Genomic DNA, 14,082 nt, shown 5'->3' on the forward strand with positions numbered 1-14,082 from the left:
TATACATACAGGATTTTCATTTTTTTTAGTTATGTTCATCCCGTCAGCACATAATTGCAATTTTTTAACATCAGCCATGTTAAGGTGTCCCATTCTACGGTGCCAAGTATAAGAGTCAGCCTGGCTTTCGTTGCCAAAGGTAGCACAGACATTGCCTGTTTGGCCATTCAAAATGTTAAGTTTATACATATTATTAACTAAAGATGCTGTAGCTATAATTTTGTTGTTTGAATTAAAAATATTACAGCCATTGTCTGTAAACTCCACCTTACACCCATTTTTGGTCAGCTGGCTAACTGATAACAAGTTAGCGGCAAGCTCAGGAATAAATAAAACATTCCTCACCTGGATCAGATGCTCATCATTGCATATACTTGTCTGGATGTTTACATTACCCATAAGTTGCACGGAGACAGCATCACTGTTTGCTACTAATATCTTCTGAATTGAAGGTGGTTGCAAATCATACATCCAGTCCTTGCGCCTTGACATGTGCATAGTTGCACCGGAGTCAATATACCAGTTGTTTTCATCTATGAAAGTATAGGCTGAAAAAATAGCTGAAAAAACGGTGTCATTAGTATTCTGTTTCTTGACCTTGCACTGACTTTTATAATGGTTGTAACCATTGCAATTATAGCACCGGGGCCCTTTTTTTTTTTTTTTTTTTTTTTTTTTTTTTTTTTTTTTTTTTTTTTTAGACTGATTATTATTATGTGCATTTTGTTTGTTCCTTGTGAAAAACACAGAAGACTCGGAAACTTTCACTTCTTGTAAGAGTTTTGTCTTTATAAAATCCGATGATATTCTAACACCGGAGCTCTCTATGCCCATGATCATTGGCTTATAATTATCTGGTAGACCGGCCAACATTAGTGTCCCCAGCCATTCGTCGTCAACTTTGAATGAAATATTCCGTAGTTTGTGAGCTGTCGTCATTATTTTATTAACGTATTCTTCAACGCTAGCACAACTATCCAAAGAAGTATTGATTAGGTCTTTTAATAACCCTACTTTTCTTGACAGCCCGGAGTCCTCAAATACATTTTGAAGGTTTTTCCACACTTCGCGAGCTGTTTTCGCATTTTCTATATGAACGTAGTTCGTCGGTTCGACTAACAAAATGATTTTGGACTTAGCTTTAATGTCTTTCTTGGCGTCGACTTCTCTTGTTTGGGGATCCACACACTGCCAAAGGTCCTCGTGCTCCAAATACGTTCTCATTGCAAACTTCCACGTATTATAATTGTCTCGTCCCGACAATTTTTCTAATTGTATATTGTTCATGCCGGAGTTCGCCATTGTACTTGCAACTTGCATGAACTTGCACAATTACGACGCACGCGGTTTTTACTTTTTTCAACTTTACGGTAACTAATACGGATGGATTGAAAACTTAATAGGTATATGGACGGCCCATAACCTGAAGTAAAGAAAAACGTCCCGGTATACTTTAAAGTCAATCTGTATATTTGTTATAAAGTGAATTAAGTACAAGCAAAATGAGTTCACAAGGCGGCGGACATATTGAGAGAGAGGTGAACGCCCGCGAGCTGCGACATAGGCGCCACCGGCGGCAAAATGGGGTTGCCAGCCGCTTGTCTAGGTTGAGCCTAGATTTTCTACAAAGAGTATACTGGGAATCACGCCCAAACAGTATCCGAGATAAATAACATTCCAATAACGACACTAAAGGACATGTTTTTGTTCAGTTTGTCGCGTACAATTGAAATTGAAATTTAATTATAGACAAGCAATGGGGCCGATTCTCTTGTACACAATCTCTAAACTAAACTAAATTAACAGGTCTAAATTTAGTTCTATCCTTTTCCGCAAGCAACATTATGAAAGGGATAGCAATAGATTTAGACGAGCTATTTTAGTTTAGTTTAGAGATTGTGTACAACGGAATTAGCCTCATTGTCTACATTTGAGTAAATTTTTTATTGCTCTAATTGTTTGGTTCGTTCGGACGTTTTCTTGCGATCGATAGTCTTGCTTGTGAATGAATGGAACGGGAGTACCTAGTGTTTGTGTTATACGGCAAAAGTAACTCGCTTACTGGGTGCGAAGGGGGTAGCCGCCGGGATAGCAGGCGAGTGCGCGGCGGGCGCGACGAGCGGGCGCGCGGGCGACAGCGGCGCCGATCGCGGCGACAGCGACGCTGGCGAGTATGCCGAGCCGATGGACGAGCCGAATGGTTTAGGCCCTGACAGGTTGCTTGACGGCTGCACGAGATACAATATGCAAACTAATAGATATTATAAAAGTGTGTTTGTCTGTCTGTTTGCGGCCCATCCGATTAACAAATTTTAACGTAATTTAGTGCAGAGATAGCTGACATTTTAGAGACGGACAGTGGACATTGGCTACTTTTTATCCAGGAAAATCAAAGGGTTCCCAAGGGATTTTTAAAAACCTGATGAAGTCGCGGGCATTATCTAGAGCTGCAATAAATATAAAAACTAGAGAAGGTAGATGTAGGCCCGCAATAAATGGAATAGGACTGTGGAGGAGGCCAGGACACCTAAAGGGTTGTAGGCTGCAAGTTGAATGACTATGATGGTGATATCATAACTCGAGAACATCCTTTTTATCTACATAAATAATAAAATAAGTATAGGATTTTAAAATAAAATCGAAACCGACTTTTTAATGTGTGCAAATACTTAAAGTTTCACCCGTAATAGATCTTAGCTCTGTGTGGTCGGACCTTTATAAGAAATATCCACAATAAATGTTATAGAAATAGGAATTGTACCTATGTTGTATTACGAGTAGATCTCATTTGAATTGTTAGTAAGGACTTTGAAAAAACATAAAAAATTGGTTCATCCAGCTGTGGTGTGCGATACCACATATCGGGGGTAGTTTAAAATTTAATTAGTTTTTAATTGAGTACTTACGCTGAACATTGAAGAGGAGCCGTTTGTGTAGTTGTTCGTAGACAGCGGCGGCAAAGGGGTCGAGTAGGTGTTTGTGGGTATCCTACTACCGCTATAAACAAAAAGAACTGTCAAAATTCAAAAGATGGCTTTTTGGTGGAAGCACCAAAGGTGATTACCAATATGTTGTGAGTAAAGAATTGTATCAATTTAAAAGCTCAGAAATCTCGAAGCCTTCCAAATATTGCCACCAAACCTAACGGTCCAATTTCTTCAGATTCAAAAGGCTGATAGAGAGCTGAAAAACTCCAGGTCCATGAAACCTGGAAAGCTGTCTTTGGTGTACAGACTACAGGTGTTAAAGATTTATTTAACTCTTATATATTGAATTGAGTAAAATGCGTCTTAGGACATCAGCTCTCTATAATATTTAAAATTCTTTTTTTTTTTGGACACCTGCCCATGTACACGTATAAACTTATAACGAGATATCCAAGTTCGAGGTGAAACCTGTGGGTGAAGGCTATAGTTATCAGGGATAAACTCTTGACGACCCAAAGTTGACCGTGATTTATCTACTTAAATACCGAGGACTGAATAGAACAGGACCATTCTAGGACTAGGACTCATGTCGCATTACTACAATTTGAATAAGTGATTGACATTTCAACTAATAGTGAGAAGTGTCAGCCAATCAGATGTGATTACGATCATGACACTAGCTGTCAAACTACGGAGGTGAGCTGGCTGGGGGATTATTGAAGAGATGTGGAATACGTACGGTGGTACTGTGACGGGCTCGAGGTTGGGCGCGGGCGGGTTCTGGCGCGCCACCAGCTTGGCGTGGATGTCGCAGTACAGCTTGCCGTTGATGTTGTAGTAGCCCTGGTTCTTGAGCGACGAGCCGCACGTCGCGCACTTGAAGCACTCCACGTGCAGGTTCTTGTCCTTGATGCGCACGAACACGCCACTGCGCATACACCACACGTTAACGTGTTAACTTATGACATCAATCAATTGGTTGGTTTGCCACTTGTGTGTGTGGTCTTGTGCTAAACGGAAAGTAATGTTTTTCCTTGTATAATAATATACGTATTAATATTTAAAGCTTTAGGAGTAATGTTCCATGGCTCGAGTTTAACTTTTCCCATCTGTTATGTCTAAATAAATATCTATGTGGTTATATTTTCTAAAACTACGACGGTATTAATCGTTTTATGTGTCTTCTGTATGTACAGCAACATTCATGCTTACCAAAAATAAAGTGTTCGTGCACCGTTCTGCGGAATAAAAGTGCGCTTCCTCTAATGGTGTGATGACGCAAAGTGAGGACATGCTGAGTGCAACACGTTACGCAAATATAATGCGGTAGCGATATACACGTTTTATCACAGAGATGAGCTATATTAACTGATGGAGAATGATAGCGCAGCGCAGATATCGGGGCCCGGCATCCGGCCGGAGGCGCCGATGTCTGCGCCGAGATTGTTACGTCGCGGGTCCTTTCGATACGATGTCGATATTTACACGGCGACCGAAGGAACCCCGACGGAGACAGAACATAACTACACGACTACTACATATATAACTAGTGCACAGATCGACACGGTCGCAAACACGTCAGGCATTCTCAGAGACGCCTCTTACTCGATGTAGCGGTTACACTCGGAGCAATAGGGCGTATCGGTGGTGGGCGGCGGCGAGACGGCGAGCTGGGGCGGCGCGGGGGCGGGCGCGCCCAGGGCGATGCGGCCGTCCGACAGCACGTGGTGGCTGCCCACGGGGATGCTGGGCCGGTGCGGCGCGCCGGGCGCGAGGCTCGCGGACGCGGGGCGCGGTGGCAGGCGCACCGCGGCCTGCGCGCGCAGCGCCACGCTCGGCGAGCCGGTGCGTGCCACTCGAGCCCGCGATAAAAAAGTGGTCGGTTCTGCCGATCCCAATATCATTATTTCATAAAGTAACGCTTATCTTATTAAGAACACTTTAGACACCGCTATTGCTATTGTTGCCACAGTGTTTTGGAAATAGGTACTTCTGGAGTATGTCTTCAATTCTCTCGCGAGTGCTCATACGAGTAAGCTGATTTTTGAGTTAACGTCTCTTAGGATTCTAAAATGTTGTCAAGTACAATTATTATAATTGCAAGATTGATGATAATAAAGAATACTGCAAAATCTAGATCATCGGAATTCTTAAGTTTATGAAGAGATAGATGACGACGCAAGATGAAGTGAATCATTCATCTCGGTTGATAGGAAGTATTTTCTATACACAATTAGTCATAAATGAAAGAAAAAACAAAACATACATTTGGAACGATGGAATGATTGTAAATACAACGAGGCTGAGCAGATTTACTTAGAAAAGAAAATGCTGAAACAATACGTGCTAACGACAGCCCTATTCCCCGAGTGATGGAGCACAAAAACAAGCCGTTTGCGACCGTGTCGGGCGATGATCGTCCGACTTACGTTATGAGTCGTTCGCAATCCTCGCAAATGTTCTGTCCGGGCGGCAGGCCGCCGGTGTTGAGCGGCGCGTCGGGGCGCGTGACGGGCGCGGACACGTGCCGCAAGCCGCTAACCGGCGTCGTAGTGCCCGTCGATACGTCCGACACTAGCCAATACAATCGAGTTAATTCCCTTTACCTTGTAAACTACTAGTATAAAATGTAATGATCCAAGTCCTTGAAAACAAGTATGCAGAAAAATTTGAAGTTATTTTTTAATCATGAAATGAACAAGAACATATAATTTTGCAGCACTTTATGAAATAAAAAAGCTTGAATGATTACTACATAACATTACTTAGTTATGTATGATGGACTTAGCATCTTTTAATTGCAGATGATTTTTATTATTACCATTGCCATTTAGTATTTCTTTAGTTTGGATATTAGTATACGCGTCATTTAGCGTATGATCCAAACAAGGGAGAAAGACATCACGACACATGATGCCGTAAAGTCACACCCAAAATCTTAGCTTAATCAGACACAAAGCAGAGGACGTCACAGTGAATTTCATCAACACATCTTTTGTGGCAAGAAGATGCTCAAAATCTCTGAGTGAAATATTAAGAACGCTCTTCCGCCATTAGTTTTCCCCTCCACTTTTAGTATGGGTACCTTTAAATCAAGAATGAATAAGCATCTTCTAGGTGAGTTCTAGGCAAGCACGCTCCATCTTAGGCTGCATCATCACTTGCCAGCAGGTCTGATTGCAGCCAAGCGCTAGTCTATAAATTAAAACAAAATAAAAAAACGGCTGCTTTTAATGCGCGTGTTCTATCGCGCTGAAGTCTCCGAACTGCTGCGTTTGCGTGCTCTTTCCCTCTCGCACAACGAACGCTAGTTTTGAAAGGAATATTCTCGATAAAGAGCCGGTGAGTGCGGCTCTAAGATTATATTATTAGTTCTCTAAGAGTGCATCCGCTTCCATGCTCTCTCAGCCGGTCTATATGAACGGCTCCGAGCGTATAAATTCATCACCAAGACCTCTGGACCATTGGGTGGTAAACGCTCCTTGAGCTATCTCTGATGCTCTTCAAGCGAGTAAATGTGACGAATCCTTACAACTCCTATTGGACATGCTGTCGCGCTTAGCATATGTTTCAGGTTCAAGGAGTTTAAAATTTCTTATACCTGGTTCTGGGTCATTTTCTGCTTCTTGTAGCACCTTGAAGACGGCACTCTTCTCTGCGTCATACGTCTTCTCATTCTTCTTAAAGTTAACTCTGAGAACGAAAAGTTATATTTATCGTTATTTTTAAACGTGACTAATTTCAAAGTAACATTGGGGGCGATTTTCTTGTACATAATCTCTAAACTAAACTAAAATGACACGTCTAAATCTATTGCTATCCCTGTCATGTTGCTTGCGGAAAAGGATAGCACTAGATTTAGACCTGTTAATTTAGTTTAGTTTAGAGATTGTGTACAAGAGAATCGGCCCCATTGTAGATACATGAGAATGTACGGCACCTAATGAAAAAAGGAAGTTAATATATCAATTTTCAGTCAGTAAATAGATTTTTGAATTTTTGGTCCTTTTAAGAACTTTCCAATATACCTACCAGCGGCGAAGAGTCAATATAACACGATTCCTATCGGCTTCCCTTTAAGAATTGGCATAATATAGCGTAAGTAGGTATAGTCACATAAATTCCGTAATACATTCGTAAATACAAAGGTTCGATCGTCACAAATGCTAATTTTTTTTTTGTTATTAAGTACTAATTTAAGTTAAAAACATAACAGCTAATGTAAGTAACATACACCTACAGTCCTACACCGTACAAGCCGTAAAATATCGGATTCCCTAGTTAGATTTTTGCTTAGTATTTATCTCTTTCATTTCCCTAGCGAAAGCGAAAGGAACGAACTAGGTCTGTCTCGCTCTACGGTCGACTAATAAAGAGCACACCAATTTAGTCTGGCCCAGTAGCGAATACGAATTTGGAACTCTGACAGGTCAGACAAATTTGACGTAAATAACTCGGTTGGATCCGAGTTACCCTATAATACCTCCAAATTAAAAATTATATTAATACTATTGTTTTAACAGGTACATGCTACTATTTTGAGTATTTTGTATTTTGAAGGGTGATTTGATATTGATACATTTGTTTTTGTGAAGCGGCCATGCTTGTTTGTTTAAGTTGTTAGTGGTGTTTTATTTTGATATAATAAATTGGGGATGTGATTAATAACTTATAAGTGGTAAGTTCACGGTAATTTTGATTCAGTTTGGTAAGCCAAAATCAGAAATGGCCTTAATTCACATAGATTGTTGTTTAACAGATTTCTTGTTACGTAACGATAGTAATTTTTCTAAATTAAGTTTTGAAAACAAAAATCGAACAGCTGATATTCTTTTAGGTAAGTACGTTTCCGGCTTCCCTTTATCAGATTTTCACCCTTCGCCACTGATACCTACCTATATTATCCACTGATTAATAGAAAACTATTGCATATGTCTGTCATGGATTAATCTTTTGCAATGTGAACACAACTGCCCAACAAGATACAGTTGAAAACTAAAACCCGACTATGATCATCTTAGTAAAAGCTAAAATATTCTAAGTAAAGTTGTTTTTCTGTGCCTTGATATATTTTAATGTTGTATATTTCCTCCAATTTTTTTTCCTCTTTCATTTGACACCCCACTCGATACGATAGCAAAAAAATTTTTGGGAGCCCTACTTTTTTGGTTGCTGCATCCGCCATATTGATTTTGTTCATTTAAAATGTAGCCTATGACACCCGAACCGTAATAACGAATCGAATCACCTCATTCATCAAAATCGGCTCAGTAGTTTAGGCGCTACGTTAAACGGATGGGCCGTGAAAAGGTAAAAGACAAAGACGCATTTTCGCTTTTATAATATTAAGTATGGAATGAAACACGCCCGCAAAATACCATTCTGCAATTTGATAAGGCCCTAATCGGCTGTCGTTATCTGTAGTCCGTACCCAAGAACGCCTCCGGCCAAGACCTCTGTTTGCGCGGAGAGCGTCTCGGCGATGTTCTTGTCGCTGTACATGTTGACGGGCGTGTTGTACTGCTTGTTGACGATGCTCTTCACACTGTCACTGCCGTTCATCTGAAATACACATTACAAGAAAAGAGCCGTTTTATACCTGCATCTCTTAAATCTAGCACAACAATCAACCCTATCGAAGAACGACAACCGATTTATATCTGCTGTCATACGTTTTGTATGAAGATATATTATTATGATAAAAACCGATCGTCTGATTTTTCGTTACGAGCACGACACATCACAACAGTCGACACTAACTGAACTGTAAATGCAAAATGTTCCTTACATCTTCATATATACATTTCATATTTACAAATATGTGCAATGACGCACCGCAGTCGCAACTCAAATGCCCCAAAAAATCTACTTTTGCCTTGCATAGATGTAATTATGGTATATGGAGTGCATAGTCATCCAGAATAACCGCCTACTAGGCACTTTTGTGCTTTGTACTAGAACCAGCATTGAAAAACTATAGCAGGCTTTTGTCTAAATTTACTGTTATCAATTAGGTATTGTTTAATTAATAATAAGTAATTATAGTTCTTGCATTTCACGAAGGCCACTGACTCATGCCTGTGTTTAAGTGGTATCGGTATACGTAAGGTTCACTACATGTGTGCGTGTGACAGCGCTTGCCCGCGACTAAATTTTTTTTTTAAATAAATATATTAGTCATTAAAAATGGCCTTCCCCTTTTCCCCTTTCCTCTCCAACTAAGCTTGTGCTAGGAGTAGGTACGACAATAGTGCAACGGGCGGGGTTTGAACCGTCGACCTTTCGGTTTTCAGTCCACTCCTTTACCGGTTGAGCTATTGAGGCTCCTACTACCTCCTACGGATTGGTCCGACGCAATGACCATGTAAACGACGTTACCACAAGTAAAGTTCACTAGCCTTCGTGAATTGCAAGAACTGCAATGGAAATATGGGACTATTAGATCGATAGTGAATATTAAGATGTACTGGAAATATGGTAAAAGAATGGACACTTACGTATCCAAAGGGTTTTGCAACGCTGTTGTGTCCGGAACCGAAAGCGCGTGTGGGCTGCGACGTCGCCTTGAGGGAGGTGTTCGTGACGGGCACAGGGCTCCCGCCGAGAGGCTTGGAGCTCGGGCGCGGCAGGCTGCCCGTAGGCGTCACCGCCGGCCGCCAAGTGCCACCACCTCTGAAACAATGTAACGAAATTTTTGTAGGTACTATTCTTGTAACATGTCACATTATCAAAGATAAGTTTGGCGGTCGTGCTCGTAGACCATATACCATAAAACAAAAATTTAGTTCGTGCGAGCCTAAACCCCTTGAGCAAAATAGAACTCTTCATTCTACCATCTGCATCGTGACCATCATCGAAGGAAAGTTTGAAATGAAAGAAAAGAGAGTCTGCAACTCTGTAGCGCAAACTTGTTATCCAATAGCGCCTGACACGAGTCGAAAGTCGACAAAAACATTTACATACGAATTTAAGAGCAGTTCATGAAAAAATGGTCAACAATACAAGCGTACTCCTTGCTATGTTTTGTGGGGCTTCCATTACGCAAATGGCTTGTATAATGAGAACCACCACCTGGCTTCCTTTCCATATAAGCGACATTCAAGTGACGTAATTAACTTACATGCATCTTGAATGTCAATATAGTTATTTAACGAGAGGCCGGAAACTAGGCGCCGCGAATGAAGAATGCTTTAATTACTTTTTTAAGCATTCCGATGTGGTTAATCATCACATCGCAAAAACTTAACTTGTCGGTTTACTACTATCTTGATATTTTTTCTACACAATCCAACGAGCACGCGACTGTATGAATAACCGGCCATTAACCAGTTAAATATTGATAAAAATTAAACTGAGGAGTCTTTTCCAACATGTGGACCGCGTAGAAACCGCCACGTGTCTCACAGCGAGACCAAAATAGTTTTGGCGAATTTTATAATTAGCTCTTTTTAAATAAATAGCAATCTGAATTAAAATTAAAAAAGATTCATGCAAAGGAGATCAACAGATTATCATAATATTAAGCTGGATAAAGAGCTCTGCTAACGTGTTTCCTGTTACCTAAACAAAGCCTCTCCTTTAAGCTATTCTGATCTTTTCTTTTGCTGCATGCGGGGTGGTTCTACTCTTTGACCCTTTAATATAACACGTGTTTAACCTTCAACCAATTCACGCCAACCTCTGAAACTTTCCTTGAACTAAAGGCTGTTCAAGCACTCAACTGCTCTACTCCCTCGCACCGCTCATTTTCTTCACACATCGTTGTTGGAAAGCAAAAGGTGCAAACAAACTATTGTGTCATGGAGTCTATAGGTAGTCTGCGACGCAGACGCGCCAGCCTTGATTTATACCTACACATGCCTGAAGAACTGATTGAGTGACATATCAGCGTACAACTCAACCCGATCTATGCCACTTGGTTTATAAACTTGAGATTTTGCATGTTTGTACTTTCCTTTATAAAGTAGACCCTACTGAAAACTACTGCTGCAGCCCCAAGTTTCACGGGGGAAGAAAATGATTTTTCAGAAATTTTACCCCTCTTGCGGAGCTGAAGTGGGTAAGCTAGTTTGCTTAGTATATAGGTAGTTAGATAGTGAGTTAGGGGTACCTACCTCTGGACAGTAAGTTCGAGCATAGGGCCGGCCGCGCGGATGGTGTCCTGCGCCTCCTGGTGCCGCAGCGTGTACACGTCAGTGCTGTTGACGCGGATCAGCGCGTCGCCCGCCTGCAGGCCCGCGCGCTCGGCCGCGCCGCCGCCGTTAACCTGGAACAACAACCAAATAACAATCAATAAAAACTAAGTAGACACCTGAGTATCTTTATGTCCTGTGCTTGGAGAGCTTGACAATAACAGCTGGCGTAAGCTTGAACTCTGAAGCAGCAATTGAATGGGAGGTTTGAGAATTGAGCCACAATTTTTGACTAAACCATTTTTGAGAAAATTATTCAGTTTCAGGCCTGCGGGGTTATTCGCTAGCTCAATGTCTAACACTGAATGATAGCACCGAGCTTATTTGACATTGTTGGTTCTACATTGCTGCTTCACTAAGGAACATAAAATATTTTTTCGTAGAAAACCTTCAATGGATTAAAAATAAATGTCAAATGAGCTCGGTGGCTATCATTCAGCGTTAAACACCGGTCTGGTGACAACAAGATAAAATTGAAAACTAAAATTCATTTAAATCAGCCCAGTAGTTTAGCCGCTACAGTGGAACACACATAGATACAAACTTACATACTTAAGTACATAGTTACATAGATTCCTTTTTGCTTTGCCGTAGTCGGGTAAAAAACAGTGTCATGAGTTTTTCATAACGATGCCGTGTGGAAAGTTGGAAACCCATTAGGGATATTAGGAATCACACATAACTCTTGATAATACAGTTTTACAATAGAATCGTAAGTTCAAAATGACTTCTTAATAACGCGTCTTTTGATTTCTTATAGATCTAGGCAGAATGAACTAAGCTAGGGGAGACCAAAAGAACAATGGGAGCTTGTGGGAAACATTAAATTCTCATTAAGTTTATTCCACCTTTAATGCGGCGCCAATAATGTGTTGCAGTCTACATACCTAGCTTTTTGATAACGCTCTTTCCACGAAATGGGCAGAAAAACATGTTGGAGACTGGAGAGTAGGTACCTATGTTCAAATAAACTAAAATCATTTATAGTCTACTCTATGGGCATTAGCTATGTCCGCGACTACGTTCGCGTGGATTTTGGGTTTTAATAATCCTGTGGGAACTTTGATTTTCTGGGCTAAAAAGTAGCCTAAAATATCACGGCGATCCGTTGCTCCGTAGTCCGTTGCGACGTGATTGAAGGACAAACAAAAAAACAAACACACTTTCGAAGGTATGGGTAGTGATTTTTTAATCCCGGAGACAAAAATGATGTTTCGTATGTTACCGATAAATATAGATAATGTTTTGTTTCATATACCAGCTTATAGGACATTTTTCCAAAGTAAAACTATCGTTTATATAATAGGTATGATGCATAAAATCAGCAGAAATTGCTTTGCTACAAACTTAACCACAATTGTTCTAAACAATGACATCATATTTTATTTTTGTCAGACTACTCGGAAAATTGTGAACAGCGCTGAAATTTCCTTATAAAGTTAGGGCTTCTTTTACGTTGTAAATTAAATTCATGTGGATCTGGGTTCTGGAGTGTAAGAACGGCACTCGGCTGTCCTGAGAGGTGAATCAACAATTCGTTTACAAATTCTTACTACAACAGTTTACACTTTTTACCGTTTGAAAATCGGTCAGTCCTAGTGGTGGTGGTATTTGGCAACGTTTATTCCTTTACGGTACCAAATTGTCTGGTCAAACTCGTAAACAATACCTTATGGAATAGAATAGGTTTTTATTCAAAAATTTCAAAGTGCTTTATTACTCACTGGTTCGGAAACGGAATTATTCGGTTTTTCTTACGGGTTACTTATAGGTAGGTAGTCAGTTTCAGTCAACCTGTCTGGTGGAAAAGCTAAATATAGAAATGCGATTCTACTGGCGGGTTTTGCAAATATCCTCGCTCATCTCTAGTGGAAAGGCACCCTGGGTCTACACACAGTGCTAGGGGGAAGGAAGATTACAGTCGGCTGGACTGATATAGTGTAGATTGTAAAGTCAAACATATTATTTTAAGTGTGTACCTACCTAGTACGGTAAGTTTATAAAATAATCGTGATTTTTTAATTAAGTACCTACCTATAAAATATATTTTATTCGTCGAGGCTACAAAAAAACCTCGAACATTAAATAAATTAAACACAACTTGTAGGTATAAGTAAAAATTGGTATATTACCGGTTCTGGCCAAACGTAAAAAGTTTTGAACACATGATTTCTGTAAAGCTCTATGGCAATGCCCTTAGCGTGTCGGCGCACGCGCATGCCATATACGGCAGCAGAAATACAAGAACCAGAGATTAATGCAGACCCGCCCGTCGTGCGAGGGCATGCCATATTATATTTTCTTGAGTCTTGGACTCACACAAAGTGCGACGGAAACTGCACTGCAGAACGTCTGACTCACGGAACGCGCGCGTAGGTGTGTAAGAATTGTAATACACTACATGAAACACGTAAGAATGTACCGGTGCAGCGTGCCTCGTGGTTTAATAACCATAAAACGTTCCAGGATCTGCGACAGATCATCGTTGAACATTTATTTCCGTCGAGGGCTGTGTTTGCTGTTTATATATCCTTGCGAAGCTATGTACGCTTATTACAGAGCCTTGTTATGTTTTGTAGAGGGGTTTCTATAGATATTTGCCTATACCGATGTAGACCAAGTAGTAATTAGTTTGTTATCGTAGTAAGTTTTTATTAAAATATAAATATGAAGGTAGGTATCTTTGCCAACCAGGCGTAGGTACCTGACCAGATAATTAGAAAATACCAATGACGATAATCCACAGAACGTTGTCGCCGCACGGCGTTCTAATTTCCAAACAAATCCCTGCCAGTACGTGACTCAGATTGTGTTCGAAGTTCGAAGCTACAAAACCCGACCAGTTATGCAACCGCCCGCTTACGGCTGTCCAGTGTCCAGCCAGTCCGGTTAAAAGTGAATCTAGTTAATAGTTTGTAGTTAGGTAAAAGGGTTAAATTCAGCTAATATTACCGAGCGAAGTC

At 40.7% G+C, this 14,082-nt stretch overlaps 1 protein-coding gene across 7 annotated transcripts in view; it reads right to left on the reverse strand.

Moving 5' to 3' along the window:
• The window catches only part of Zasp52 (Z band alternatively spliced PDZ-motif protein 52), a 53,986-nt gene that overhangs the window by 11,593 nt on the left and 28,311 nt on the right, over positions 1–14,082 (reverse strand). For 5 of the 7 annotated variants that reach the window (XM_069498718.1, XM_069498716.1, XM_069498715.1 and 2 more), the window contains exons 3-10: positions 11,042–11,193; positions 9,425–9,599; positions 8,359–8,489; positions 6,529–6,620; positions 4,533–4,812; positions 3,667–3,855; positions 2,907–2,997; positions 2,063–2,228 (exon numbers count right to left, since the gene is read on the reverse strand). In XM_069498718.1, coding sequence (XP_069354819.1) covers positions 2,063–2,228; positions 2,907–2,997; positions 3,667–3,855; positions 4,533–4,812; positions 6,529–6,620; positions 8,359–8,489; positions 9,425–9,599; positions 11,042–11,193 — 1,276 coding nt within the window. Of the gene's footprint in view, positions 1–2,062; positions 2,229–2,906; positions 2,998–3,666; positions 3,856–4,532; positions 4,813–5,356; positions 5,502–6,528; positions 6,621–8,358; positions 8,490–9,424; positions 9,600–11,041; positions 11,194–14,082 lie in introns of all 7 variants that reach the window. The other 2 variants (XM_034968612.2, XM_069498717.1) reach the window with 1 other exon arrangement.

Source organism: Maniola hyperantus, chromosome 5, assembly GCF_902806685.2.
Source record: "Maniola hyperantus chromosome 5, iAphHyp1.2, whole genome shotgun sequence".
NCBI lineage: Eukaryota > Metazoa > Arthropoda > Insecta > Lepidoptera > Nymphalidae > Maniola > Maniola hyperantus.